Consider the following 15346-nt stretch of genomic DNA (forward strand, 5'->3'; position numbering starts at 1 on the left):
AAATTGCCAACTATTCCAACTCAAACAATTGCAAAGCTTTTCAGCGAAGTAGAATTAGACAAACAACATCCATCATGCAAGCTTTTCACACTTTAAACTCTAAAATAGTTCTGTGGAAAATCTGAAATGAAAGCCTCTCAGTTCTGTTGTCCTAGATGTACTAAGGAATACATTTGAGAAGTTACAGTTTAAGTTTTTAAATGCTTGTTTCACCTCTAAATGAACATACTATTTTTTCAATTCTAATATAATTAGGAATTGGATAGTTTCTGTAACCCTGTTATTTACAAGCCTAAGCCAAGGATGGAGCCCCCAAGTGAAGCTCAAACAAAAGCCAATGGTGAACACAACGGACCAGTGAATGGACAGAGTGGTGCTGAAACAAAACCAGATCCAGCAAAGGACAATGCTCAGCAGACCAAACCATCTGGAGAAATGGAAGTGGACTAAATTTTACATATTTCTTTCACTTAATTAAAATAGTGCAAGTAACTACAGGGTCCATTCTTCTTTTATGTCTGGTACCACTACAGCTGTTCAGTTATTCTTAGCCAACTTTCTGTCCTTTGTTCTTTGCAGTAGTTTTGAATGTGTTTTATATTGAGTACCCTCCAATGTTCATTTCCATTGATCCTGCTTATGTGGAGCTTTAGCCGAATGTAGATTGTAAAAGTCAGTTTAAGCTTTCCCAATATATTTTATATCAAACATACAGAATTGATATATAAATAGCAACAATCTACCTTATTCAAAGCTTTTATTGTGGATAAACCTCAGTTCCTTTAATCAGAAAAGGACACTGTATTGCACTACTGATGCTGAAGTGTAGATTTAATTGCATCTTTATTTTGGAAAAATATTGGAATTGAAGTGGTGTAAATATTGCCACTTGAAGCACTGACCTTTTTTCTAGTTATTGTACTGTTATTTAAATATTAAAATAGAGGCTAGCTAGTATACTAGTTCATCTTGTTGATGAGAACTGTAAGGTCTTTATATTTTTTCATATAAAACATTCAAGCTTAGAAGAGAGAATTTTCTTAATTTGAGAATTAAGAACAAACAATTATAAAATAATACTGGTAAATTGGCTTTGTCATTTGTTCAAAATAATATTCTTGGTTGGCCTCTTCATACACTTGCACCAAATGTACCTGTGCTCATGGTAGACTGATAGAGTTACAGTAGTACATAGAATTTGCAAGGACTAACTATCTTACACTTTCAAAAGAAACATTGATTTTTTTTTTTTTATTTGCACTTGTTACATCTGGTTTTATTGGCTAGATTTCCCATCAGTTAAAACCAATACATGTTTTCTCAAACAGCACATCTTTGTACACCATTACAGAGAAATAGCTTAAAAAAAACCCCAAAACCCTAATATTGTTTCATAAACTGGCTTTTAGCATATTTAATTCTAAGGTGTGGATTTAAATCCTTTACATTACTGAAAATTCGAAATGAAAGCAGAAGGGACTATTTACACTATAATTGGCAAATGATCCTTATGATGAGGGATGTTAATATGTTAAACAGGCAGTAAGTACACCAATTATGTGTGGGGAGCTTAATCATTCCTGCCAAATGTAAGCTGTTGCAGAAGTGTTGAGAAACCAAGGTTTATTTCAAATCTATATTTGAGTTAAACCTAGATCATATGTAAATTTTACATTATAAAATCTCCAACTGATATTGGACAAGGCTGTAGATTTTTTACTATAATTAAAAAATGGCATCACTATCAAAACACTCATAATGAAGACGACTTACAATGGGCAATCATATGATTTGCTTTCACACATTGTCTTGTCAAGCTAACAGGCTAGTGGGGAAAAATTCTAATCTTAAACTGTTTCCTAGGTTAGTGTAAAAAAGTGTAATTTGAAACCGGAGTAATATGTTTTGAATCAGTCTTTGGTGACTCCTTTCCTTAAATTTTCTTAAGAAATTCTGACATGGTTAGATAGTCACTGGCATACGCAGTAGTGTTGTATAGAGTTGGCACTCAAGGAAGTGCAGGTGGTGTAGCACTTTCTAGAAAAACTATGACAAAATCCCTACTAGGGACTGAGATGAGACCATAAAATGTTATCAGCTTGTAGTCAAGCCTAGCTCCAAATAGTACATTAAACCATTTTGCCACCTCATCCCATTGTTTTTTATCACACATTCCAAAAGTAAGTTGTTCGGTGTCTTTATTCTGTTTTAAGCTTGTTACTGCTGTGGATTGACTCTAAGCAAAGATGTAAACAAATGTCAGGCTTTTTCAGCTCTTAGTGCAAGTGCTTACATTCCATCAGTATATTAATGAAGACTGTACCCTAGACTGTGTAATATGACTGCAGTTCTTTCAGAGGAAAGATGTCTTTTGTAGGATTTGATAGTTTATATGGTCTTGACAAACTATAGAACAGAAGACATACTATCTTCAACCTAAAAACAAGATCAATTACATAAATATGTACTGCCATATAAATCACAGCAATAATAAAAATGTTGATGTAATACAAAAGGCTGACACTAACTAGTTAGCCTTTTGTTTTTAGAGACATGTAGTTTTCTGCATTAAAGATGTTAGTGGTGACCAAAAACAATCTGGGATCCTGAATCATGGTCACTTTTGCCATTTTTCTCTTTAAGACTTCATAAATTCAGACCTTAATTGCAAAATCTTTTTCTCTCCCTCCCCCAATGAAAAAAATTGACCTTATTTAAAATTTTAGCTATCCTTATGAAATAGGATTTAAAGTAGTTTTTCCACACTTTCTAATGTTCAGAGTTTTTTCCCCCCTATAGCTACAGTACACCTGTTAAGTTAACAAATGTATGACTACATCGTTCAGTCTTACATCCCACTAGTATCTGGCATGGCCTAGTATTCCAAACTGCTTGTAAGCAGGTATTCATAAAACGTACACTCAGATGTAACCCAATGTCACAATCAGCTACAATATGTTAACTTTTGAATATAATGAAATTAACTTGGAGGTATCTGTTAGGAGAGGCTTTGAGACACAGTAGCAAAATAGATGCTGTAGAAATATTTGCATGGTTTCCAAATTGGTTTTAAAAGTTTTTAAAGCATAAAAGAAAGAGGCACTTAATATATTAAGTATAAATGTAAGGACAATAAATATTTGAAGGGTTGTGCAAAATTATCTAGAGTATTCCAAACACTTGTTTACTTACTGGTGTTCTCCCTCAGTCTTTTCTAGCTTATGATGGTAATGGTTTGCAGAAAATAAGGATATTATCCAAAAGCCTGTCAACTTCTAGATTTATTCCATGAGTAGTAATTGGGTTACCAGGAGTTAAAGCTTCCCCCTTCTGACAGTCTTGGGTTAAAACCTGTCGTCCAACTTTGAAAGCTTCAAAAAAGTGTACTGATATTAAGAGGCCCTGGTCTGATATTCTAGCAGGAAATCTTACCCGAGCACAAATTTTGAAAGGTCTTCTTTGAGATTCATAGAATAACTGCTAGTAATAAAAAAGCCACAATTTTTCAGAATCATGTGTGTATATATTGGCACACTTGTCAACCCTGAGAAGAACAAAGGTATCATCTTAGGCAATGTGACACACCATTAGAATGATACACGTGTTTGGGTACACAGTACTAGCAGTAGTGTATTTAGAATGTCCTGGCCTTATGTTTATGCAATGAAAGAAGGAGATGGTTAGAACTTAAATGCTGGCATCTTAACCTTGATATTTTAGTAGTCCACACATCTGAGCTGTTTTAGAAGACCCCTTAAGTTTTTTTCCTGCAAGGGAAGAGGCAGATGCAGCAGTGCCTCTAAGAATGGCATGGACTTTCTAGATCCAGTGGGAGTCTGTTTTATGGGTATGGAAATAGATGTATTAAAAAAGTGAACAGAGAGAAGTTTTCAAGAACCATCTTGATTAAAGTTTATTAGCTTAATTCCATTCAGTAGCTTAAAATAGTGAAAAATAAAACTTTACATACTGGTAAATAGAACTACAGAGTGAACATGGTGGAAGGCAGAATGTGCGGCTCTTCAGTGGGTTGATCAAAGAAATCAAGAGCTTTGGTTTACAGTTTATTGTGGAGTCATGAAAACAGCTAATTGACTGATCAAAAAATTTTGTATTGTACTGGCTTTCTTAATCTAATCTAGATTTGCATCAGTTTTTGAAATGCACTAGCAAGAAACTCTGCTTCATAATCAAACCTGTCCATTGGTTCAGTATGCAGGAATCTTATTATAAATGGACTGAAAACACATTTTAGAATTTGTTTCCCTACTTCTGATTAAACACAAACTGATTCTACTGCCCTCTTCCTTTGTCTGTTGTTGACTCTTGCCCATTTTAGTCTGGCACCAAGGCAAATTGCTAAATAGGATTAAAGAGGCCTTCCTTTCTTTTTCCCATCTCCATGAATTCTCTAATTGATAGTTAAAGCATTGTGCTTCTGTATATACCTGAAATTTACAGAAGGAAACGTAAGGGTGCTGTAGCATACTACAGCTGTGGCAACACTTTACACCTCCTTTGAAGTACCATGTCTGTCTGAAGGTAATTTAGGTCACCATTACACAGCCTACAAGGGTGAAGCTGAGATGCATCATCACTGAGACAGATCTCAACAGCACATGGGTGCCTGTTACAACTTACATATGCAGTGAGGGGTGGTTTGATACTTAAGAGTGAAAGGAAGTTGCTAGTCTAGCCATCAACCTGTGGCTTTAGCTGTTACTTTTTCAAACCATGGTCCAGTGGTTTCCCCTATAGTCAATTTATTTAATATAGGCTGAAAAAGTTAAACACCTCCCTGTATTTCTTCCTCCTAATAGAGCTCCTCCTTTCTGTTTAGAGCACTTAATATCAGAGTATTTGACTCTGAACAAGACTCAAATATTGCATATTTTCTCTGTCATCTTCTTCCCCCCCTCCCCCAAATTGTTGAATGGAAGTCACTGAGCATGGTCATTTTATCTTGAGTTGAACTAACTGCATGGTCTTACCCAACCCCCACTCCTGCTGTTCTATCAGAAAAAACCTCCCCTTTTGAAAAAAGAAGAACAGGAGTACTTGTGGCACCTTAGAGACTAACAAATTTATTAGAGCATAAGCTTTCGTGGACTACAGCCCACTTCTTCGGATGCATATAGAATGGAACATATGAGGAGATATATATACACACACATACAGAGAGCATAAACAGGTGGGAGTTGTCTTACCAACTCTGAGAGGCCAATTAATTAAGAGAGAAAAAAAAAAAACGTTTGAAGTGATAATCAAGCTAGCCGAGTACAGACAGTGTGATAAGAAGTGTGAGAGTACTTACAAGGGGAGATAGAGTCAACGTTTGTAATGGCTCAGCCATTCCCAGTCCTTATTCAAACCGGAGTTGATTGTGTCTAGTTTGCATATCAATTCTAGCTCTGCAGTCTCTCTTTGGAGTCTGTTTTTGAAGTTTTTCTGTTGTAATATAGCCACCCGCAGGTCTGTCACTGAATGACCAGACAGCTTAAAGTGTTCTCCCACTGGTTTTTGAGTATTTTGATTCCTGATGTCAGATTTGTGTCCATTAATTCTTTTGCGTAGAGACTGTCCGGTTTGGCCAATGTACATGGCAGAGGGGCATTGCTGGCACATGATGGCATATATCACATTGGTAGATGTGCAGGTGAACGAGCCCCTGATGGTATGGCTGATGTGATTAGGTCCTATGATGATGTCACTTGAATAGATATCACACTGTCTGTACTCGGCTAGCTTGATTATCACTTCAAACTTTTTTTTTTTTTCTTCTCAATTAATTGGCCTCTCAGAGTTGGTAAGACAACTCCCACCTGTTTATGCTCTCTGTATGTGTGTATATATATCTCATTATATGTTCCATTCTATATGCATCCGAAGAAGTGGGCTGTAGTCCACGAAAGCTTATGCTCTAATAAATTTGTTAGTCTCTAAGGTGCCACAAGTACTCCTGTTCTTCTTTTTGCGGATACAGACTAACACGGCTGTTACTCTGAAACTCCCCTTTTGATGTTCACAACATTCTTTCCTGTCACCCTGGCTTTACAGAGCTTGCAATCTGTACCCTACCCCAATGTCTTCACAGATCAACCTTGAACTGTAAATGTCTAAAATAGGGTGGGGTTGTGGGAGCAAGTCTGTTGATCTGCTTCAGAGAAGGCAGCAGATCTTACAGGACATAGTTCTAATTTCATTCCCAGCAGCCAGGATAGCTATGACCTCTGTCCTTCAGCAGGGCTTCTAGCTCCAAAAACCACCACTGATTAATTTATTATTCAATTAGATTTCCATCTTGGAGGAAATTAAGCATAACTCCTCACTTATACCTGCTTTGCATTGTGTGTTATGTATCTGACACCTTCCTGAATATGTACCTTTTCCCTTCAATTTTAAGGTATCCTACCTTGCCTAGGTTTAGGCTTTAATTTCCATTTCCTATTTCAGAGCCGTAGACACCTATTCATAATTATCTTTACTTTTTACCTCTTCCCCTCCTCCCCATTTAACAAATGGACTCAGTCAAATGATGGTAAGAGAATTCCCTGCTTGAAAGGCACTGGATTAACAGCCCTTTAAACTGAAGTCCCTGTTTAGTTACAGGCAGGGATAGTGCCTGGCAAGTTTCCTTACACTATTCTACTGCTTAATAGCCCTTAACTGAGAGAGAAATCTTGCTACTTGTATTTTTAGTACATTAAACTTTCTAAAGAACTATGCATCAAAATGGTGGTCTTGAAAATAGAAAACTTGTTACAGAATATGGGAATAAAAAATCCTATTACCAGAGGGGTAAAATGTTGACTATTCCAGACTTTTCAGTTAAAGGTTATTTTTCATGATACTTTTTCACTTGTGAACACAAGACAGCTAGAGTGTAAATATAAACCTTATATGCTTTAGAAGAATAGTAAAGTAAATGAGTAGATAGTAAAGAATATTGAATGTTTTGCAGTGAATACTTTAGGAAGAATTCCAGGGATCTGGTCAACAATGTCCAACAATCCAACAGTTACATAAATGAGTAAAATAACTAGCATAATTACTTTATAGTTGCATGTGATTGTTAATCTGAAATACACTGCCTCATGAATATTTTCTACTTGCTTAAGTTTTGTTGCTACACTACGATTGACCGGATATAACCATTAAAAAAAAAAAACTGCTTTTTTTGGGTGTCTACCATGTCAAACATCTACCATTGCATTGCAGAAACCACTGCAATGTTATGATTTGAAGAATGTATTTTAAATTGAAAATGAAGTCTGAACTAAATACAACCAGCCACCTATATTAAGTGCTGAAAAGTTGTAGTTAACTGTGGTTCATGACAAGTTAAGTCATTGGATGTTGCATATTTGTCATTTTTGTTTATGTATTCTAAACATATCTTCAGAAGGCAGGGGGACTGTGTGAAACTTGAATAGACTTACAGCAGTGTTAAAGTATGGAAAATGTTTACTATGTATGTAAATTACATCTTTATATTAGTGATTGATCATGTGCAAATTGACAAATACTTCAATTTATTTTTGAATGGCAACTCAGATTGTTGAGGTTGTGTATAATTTATAATAAATATATATAAACCTGCTACTTGAACCATAATCAAGCCCTCCCCTCCCCCCCGAGACCTTTTTTTTTTAAATAGTGAATCTTTCTGCCATTCCCTTGCATAATGGAAGTAGCTATTCCCAGGATTAATGCTGATTAGAAACGTTAAAGGATTCAGTTTAACAGTGTTTATAATACAAAGTCAAAAAAGATGTAGTGAAACAAAATAGGATATTTCAGATTTTGTGCAGTTGAAAGTTTAAAACAGTAACCCTTATGTTGGCTACATTCTGATGGGAGTTTTCAAATGTGCTGAAAAAAATGCAAGCCATTTTGAAGAGCTAACCTGTACAGCAGAATAATTAAGATACTGTATTTAGACTAAAGTGACTCTCAATCCATCTGTATTTTCTACTACAGGGGTCAGCAACCTTTCAGAAGTGGTGTGCAGAGTCTTCATTTATTCACTCTAAGGTTTCATGTGCTAGTAATACATTAATGTTTTTAGAACGTCTTTCTATAAGTCTATACTATAACTTAACTAGTGTTGTATGTAAAATAAATAAGGTTTTTAAAATGTTTAAGAAGCTTCATTTTAAATTAAAATGTAGAGCCCTCCAGACCGGTGGCCAGGACCCCAGCAGTGAGTGCCACTGAAAATCAGCTCCTTTACTGTGTTTGGCACACGTGCCATAGGTTGCCTACCCCTGTTCCACTATATATTGCTAATCATACTAAATGTGACAGTGATTTTGCTGAGCACAAGTGACTTTACCATAGAAAGTAGTGGCAGGTTAACTGGCACTTAAAAGAAATATAGTCTTTAGAACATATGCATGAAGTGGGGGGGTGGAGGGGGAGAGAATGGGCCACTTAAGTCAAATCCTTGTCAGTTGATAGGACCACCATTGCTCCCTCCCCCCCTGCTGGGGGGGGGGGGGGGTTGTCCTATTGAGTCCTTCATAAGCATAGCTGTGGCAAAGTGAGTTAGAATAATTAACTATTCACAAGCGGACTCTCAAAAGACCAAAATACAAGACTCTTTAGTACAAGTAACATGCAAATTTAGTACAAAAAAGACTAGAGAGCTTTGTTTTTGTTTAGTTTACTATACTTTAGTCATATTCTGTCACAGCAACAGACCAGTCTTCAAAGAAACATGTAATTCCTCACAAATATTAGCAGCAAACTCACATAAACCTCATTTTCAACAAATAGATTTGAGTTGGTGTCCCTCAACTGGCTGCAATACTTTCTGTGCTTAATGTGGCTATTGCATAGTATTTTTCAGTGGTAATTCTCAGCTTTACAGTGCATCATTATTCGTAATTTAGATGGCAAAACTGAGGGCACAGGTGAAGTGACGACCTTGGATAAGTCTGACTGCAACTTCTTCCAGCTTTAACCAATAATCCACATTCATTAAAATGGCTTTAGAGGCTATAGAATCATGCTGATTATATACATCTATTACAGTACGTTTTCCTTAGAGAGATCCAGCTAACTGTTTTATAAAGGTGAGTAATATCCTAAGATTCAGCTATGGAAACAGTGTTTGAGTCAGGGCAAGGAGTGAATAGAACCCATGCCTTGACTCAGTGATTAAACTCTAGCCAGTGAGCAGGAGAAGTAATATAACAAGCTTATAATACTGTGTATATTATCTTAGATCTAGTGGCCTAGATTGTAACAATAAGAAAATGTATATTTGACTAGTTAGTGGCAAGTTTTGGGTGAGAAATGTAGACATAAGCCCTACCTTTCAGGTATAAAAATGTATCCTTGATGTTTTCAGTTGCCTATCTTCTGTAGTCACAGAACTAGACCTGCACATACAATTTCTTAAATCTATAATTATGTAATGATCTGTTTTGTTTGCTGCCTTTCTTGTTATGCTGCATAGTTAGTGTGAATTAGACTGAACAAGCATACAGAAGCAACTGAATATGAATGTAGGCTGCTTAGGAATCAAAGAATTAGCTACAGTATTTAATGTCAAAATAAGCAAGGTTTGTGGATCTAAGTCTTCACAACTAATGAGTGGACAATTTATTGGCTGAAGGAATTACTTTACCATTCATTTCCACTGCCAGACCCCATGATTATAGTGAGACTGAACAATCTGATGGTAAAATTGGATAGTCCCTAAACAGACCTATAGTCCTACTCAAGAACTTGTACTGAAGTCTGCACACCAATATGCTTGTGATGGGTTTTCTAGGACAATCTACCCCTATTCCAACAAGGGGATTGGCTCCTCTTCTCCCCTCCCGTCCCCATCATGCTCTCTTTCACTTAACTGTTGAGGGACATGCTTACCCATACATGCTTTTCCCACCTGTTTCCATCAGCTAGCTGTTCAACACAGAACTGAGTTCCAGGCTATGAACTTCCTGCCACCCTTTTGCTGCTTCCTAATCTGAAAAAGCGAGTGGGAGCCAGTAACAGAGTAGGTAGTTATCAGGGAGAGGGCTAGTTGCAAGGACCAAGATGCAGGCCTTGTTTACATGGACACTCCAGAAAATTAATCCAGATTAATATAGTTTAACTAACCACAGCTGTTGAGTAAACCCCTGTGGAGAGCTACTGATTCAGAATTAAAGTGACCTTAATGTGGTTCTCATTAAGGCGGCTTTAATTCTGAATCAGTGGCTTTCCACAGGGGTTTAATAAATCTACCTTTAATTCATACTTTCAGTTGGTTCAGATTTATTTTCCAGCCTGTCCCTGGGTAGATATGCCCTCAGTGTAGAACCACTAACGGTCTCACCAGAATTACAGAAGTTGCAAATTCCAAGGTTACATTCTGGGGGCACTGGCTACTGCTCTGAGGATTGTCAATAAGCTCATGGACTAATTGCCACTGTTCTTTAGTTTTTAAATATTTAAGTTATGCAATTGTCATTGCGTTACTAGAACTAGGCAACCATTTTCTGACATTTACTGAAAAATGCAGTTTCAAGTTAAATATAGTTTTGGCCAAAACAAATTTCAGGCTAGAGTCAGAGGGTGACTTAACTCCTATTCTTAAAACCTGTGGAGGATGAAGTCCCAAAACTGCCTCATGCAAGGATTTGAGATTGGGCCTCCAACATTGCTGGTAAGTGCCCTAATTGCTGGGCTAAAGGGTGCACATGCGGCAGTCTCTCCCCATCACTCATGTTGAAGCTGTTCTAATTTTGTATAAATAACGATTCATTGGAGCAGAAAAACACTCAAGTTCAAATTGCTGCTTCAACGCATGGGATGGGGGAGGGAAGGGGTGGCACTCTGCTTTGTGATGGGCATTGCTAAAATTCCCTTTGCTTTTAGGGAGTTTTTTGTTTCTGGTCAAAACTTTTCTTGTTCAGTCAGCAAACAATTGATTGGCACAGTTCTGCTACAAAACATGGTGCTTGATTTCTGCAAGCCTCTATGCTGAATTTGTTCATTCTAAAGTTTAGCATGCCTGAAAACCAGACTACTAGGAGTGAAGGTCTTTCTGCCCTAGTATAGAATAACAATTGTAATAATGCTTAGTCTTTCAGAGTAGCTTTCATTTTCAGAGTACTATGAATATTTATGGGGCTGTACATGTAGACAGCATTACTTTAAAGTTAGTTAGTACATAGCAGGGATATTTGCTGTGTCAGTACAGTTTTGTACTTGCAGGGTGTACTATAATGTTGTGTAGACTGCCTAAATTAGCTGAATATAGGACATCACAACACCTAGGATCTTTGTTGCAAGTTTCATGACTAATTGTTAACATGTTTAGATTTTAAGTGTGGTCTAAACCAATACCAACATTCAAGGGACAAATTAAAAAAAAAAGTCTAAAGAACTTTGATTTTTGTACAACGTTGGTTAATACTCCAAAACAAATTTCCATTAAAGAAGCGGTAGACTACTATGGGCTTTATTCATCCCACATGTTGTGCAAGCTTGGAGAAAGTGGTTTTGCAATAGATATTCCACAGTAGGAATATCTGAACTGGCTCCTAGATGTTTGACTCTTTCTTCCCCTACAGAAAAGCATAGAATGGCATAAAAGCTATGGTGCTTTTCAAACAGGTGGCATTTTGCACAAGAAACAGTAGGAGATTACAGCATATCACCTCTCAGCAGATGCCCTCTGCCCTGCCAATTTAACTTCTCCATTGTATGGGGAGCCTGGTGCCTAACCTGGGGCTATGGATTCCACTTGGCAGCAGGTTGCCTAGAAATTAGGTGCTGTAACAATTTGGCTAACTCCTGTTTGCAAATCGCACCCGTTGGGCTTCCCTGGCAGTTGGCTAGTAGCACATGTACTCTGAGAAACTCAATTCCTCCTTCTGGACCACCATGGGCTCAGAATGATGCAGAGGAAGAAGGATCTGTTCTCTGGAAAGGAAGTGCCACTATCTTCTCTCTCAAACTCAAGGATTGGTGTAGATTCCTTCAAGGGAGAAGGAAAGTAACCCAGGTCCTCTTTGGGGAGGAGTGGAGAGGGATGAAAGGATCCAAGAGAGCAGAAGACTCTCCCAAGGAAATAAGCCACTAGTAGTTTTGTATATATAGAACATTCTCCCCACTCAAAAGGATGGTTAGAAGAGGGAGGAGAAGGGGAAAAGGGGGGGACCTGGCCACACCCACATGGGCAATGTAGAGATGGAGATCTCAGATAGAAGAATGCTAACTGATCATGTTTTAAATATAGAGATTGATAGTGCCTCCTCCACCGGCCACACACACTTCAGTTTAGCGTGACCCTTGGTGTCATGCCCTTTAAAATGCCCCTGAAATCAATGAAGGTGAGTACCTGTGTTCGGACTTTGCTTTCTGCCTTTGTTTCAGTTCTTCTGCAATTTCATCATCTTTTAATCAGGCTCATAGGAGAAGCCACTTGACTTTCAGGCTAAACAACAACAAAAAATTACTTATTCACATGTGACAGTAACTGTAGTTGGACCAGTGCTAGTGCAATTTCATGCATATATTTTTCATCCAGAAAGTTGCAGATATGCAGCAAAACTTTGGGTCAAAATCCATAGAAGGCTCATGGAATTATAGAGGTGTCACTGGGAGGAGAACTTGGCCTTTTTGAACCTCTATATTATTGAGAATGAGAGATGAAAGAGGAAAGACCCAGATTCTAGGCTGTGTTTGCAGGCCTGGATGTTATAAAGGAAAAATCACTGCCCCCACCCCACCAAGAGGAGCAAGTTTGATATGGTGTCAGTGAGATAGAAGTGTGTAGTACCACACAACCATTTCACAGTCTGTTCTAGGAGCAGGAAGAAACCAGTATTTAAGGAGGGATCTCTTTTCTGCTGATCATCACTGTGTTTAAGCTCCTTTACTGACATACTCATCACTTAGTGGTCAAAGGCTGAGCCACTTAATGAACAAGGGACTGGACACTGACTCATATCCTCAAGCAAGATTCTTGTTGCTTTAACACAAACATAATCCTGTGAATGACTATGGGTCACAGAGACTTTATCTAGGATCAGACAGACAGTGGTTAGATCCTCATTAGCAGCCAGTTCACAATATGGTGGGTTGCTTCCACTCTGTTCTTCACTTACCTATATATTCCCCTTCTAAGCGCCACAGCTTCACCGTGCAGTCCACAGATGAGGTGAGAAGCACTGGTGTTCACTCACTGGGGCAACACTGCTCCATTGAAAAGGTGGGGGGGGGGAAGAAGAGAGAGAGAGAGAGAGAGAAATTGATTTACATTGTAATACTAAGGGCTTGTCCACATGGTGCAACAATACACACACACACCCTTCCCCCCCCACCTCGAAGTGTGGGGGAGATATCTGAAGTGCATCCATGTGTTGCTCAGTTACTGGTCCATGTAGATCCTGCTGGTGCAGGCTCAAAGTTCCCTAGTGCATTTTACCATACTACTATTTGCAACAGCATGACATTAAAGCACACTAGGGAGCTTTTAGTTCATCACCAACAGGGTCTACAAGGACCAGTTAGCAGGCAACATGTTAGTGCACTTTAGAAATTACACTCCTGAAGTGTGCATTGCTGCACCAGGTAGTCTAGCCCCAAAAGGAAAAAGTCCCCAGGAAGTTGGGAACCATTCTAACTGGGTTAACTAGAAACAGACACTAATAGAATAATGTTTCAAGGGAGGCCATGTCTATCACATCTTAAAGCTGACATGATGGGAAGAATATATTGAAATAAAGGTAATGGGAACAAACTAATACAAGCAACCCTGGAATCTTATATGCCTGTTAAGATGTCTTTACCTACTCCCATTTTCCTGTCCTCTCAAATGTACTTTACAAACTTTTTTATGGCATCCTTAAGTGTATGCATTAGGAGCTATTATTATGGTAGTTCTCCACATTTTATTGGACCAATACAGAGTGTGAAAGAGACTTTTAAGCTACATCTATGCTACAGATGTGACTGGCAGCTTGCCCCAGACATACACGGTCACATTATGAGCTATACTCTAGCCAGCTTGCTAAGAATGGCAGCAAATGCAGCGGTGCAGGGTTCAGAGTAGACTGCACAAGTATGTACTCCAGGGGATGGGTGGGCTTGTGCAGTGTGCACCACTGCATCTTCGCTACTATTTTTAGCAAGTTAACTATACTACAGCTAGCACAGATATGTCTACACTAGCTGCAAATCACACCCCCCGCTGCAGTGTAGATGAAGCCCCTTAAGCATCATCAGTTACCACTCTTACGTGCTCTTTTAACCCTCTTCCTGAGGGAGCTTTCCTTTGTTCCACATGCAGACCTTAAAAAGAGCTACAACTAAATTTGACTCCCAGATGGTCAATGAATTCAAAATAACAGGTTCTCCCATCTGTTTAGGAAATTATGACCAGCAGCAAAGTAGCAGGCTAAACAAAACAGGCACTATAACAAATGTAAAAGATAATACACTGAAATTGGCAAACTTGCAAATTTTGGTCTCTTAAATTAGCCATTCTGACCTGCTCTACTAGGACTGCAGGAGCCAACTAAAAGCAGAAAATAATTCCAGGTTAAATTAGGGCAGAATAAAAATAGTAAAAGCCTCAATTGTATCTTTAAATGAGTCACCCCACCCCACGGGTCCCCTCCTAGCCAAGGTGCCTCTGCACTGCTCTGCTCTTTATCCTCCCTCTTCCAGGCCCTTTTAACTAAACACCATATACTTGCTCATTCAATAACGACCCATATTGGGTCTGGATTTATTCAGATAAATGAACTCAAAAGGCAAAACTTTAAGTCCCAGAAGTCTGTCCCAGGGCATGGCTCTTACCTCAAAGCCTGGGTGAGTAGAGTTTTTCTTCATAAGATCCTTTTAATAGATCTTAGGAGAACTCAAACTGACACTCAGATTACAAATGCCCTGCTTAAAGTGGACTCCCTCAGAGACTTCTATTAGGAACCAGCTGCTTGATGTTCCCTCCCCACACCAGGTGTTTCTGGTTGGCTCATTTAGCGCCTGCTCCAGGCAACTCCCCCACTCCCTCTGTTCTCTCACAGTATCCGAATTTAGAGCCTTCCATACAGCAGATGGAGTGACCCTCATGGCCGGCAGTTCCTAAGAGAATGACTCTCAGCCAAAAGACACTCAGCAAAAAGCCAAAAGTGCATGGGAAAGATAGACAGTGGATGAAAAGAGAAGAGAAAGAAAAGAACAGAAAAAAAATGATACAGAAAAGAGGTGGCTATCATTTGCACTTGGCTGTACTAGCAGAGTTCCCAATATCAGCATACTTATAAAGGGTTTTTCATCTCAGAGCTGTCTGCAAACAAATCACTTCACCACTGAAATACAGCCACCTCTGGGGAAGAAC

General features: G+C 38.5%; 1 protein-coding gene and 1 long non-coding RNA gene across 3 annotated transcripts in view; one reads left to right on the top strand and one right to left on the bottom strand.

Annotated features, from left to right (window-relative positions):
* HSPA4L (heat shock protein family A (Hsp70) member 4 like) overlaps positions 1-4249 on the top strand; it is a 50139-nt gene extending 45890 nt beyond the window's left edge. For both annotated transcript variants that reach the window (XM_034770758.1, XM_034770759.1), the window contains one exon: positions 256-4249. In XM_034770758.1, the coding sequence (XP_034626649.1) occupies positions 256-450 (195 nt within the window). In that variant the 3' untranslated portion in view covers positions 451-4249. The remainder of the gene's footprint in view (positions 1-255) is intronic.
* Positions 4250-10634: 6385 nt separating this feature from the next.
* LOC117878408 lies at positions 10635-14883 on the bottom strand. The gene is made up of 4 exons (XR_004645968.1): positions 14806-14883; positions 13110-13197; positions 12341-12436; positions 10635-11564 (listed from the first exon to the last, which is right to left on the bottom strand). It is a non-coding gene; the product is annotated as an uncharacterized LOC117878408 (long non-coding RNA).
* Between the last annotated feature and the right edge of the window lie 463 nt (positions 14884-15346).

The sequence above is a fragment of the Trachemys scripta genome, chromosome 5 (assembly GCF_013100865.1).
Source record: "Trachemys scripta elegans isolate TJP31775 chromosome 5, CAS_Tse_1.0, whole genome shotgun sequence".
NCBI lineage: Eukaryota > Metazoa > Chordata > Testudines > Emydidae > Trachemys > Trachemys scripta.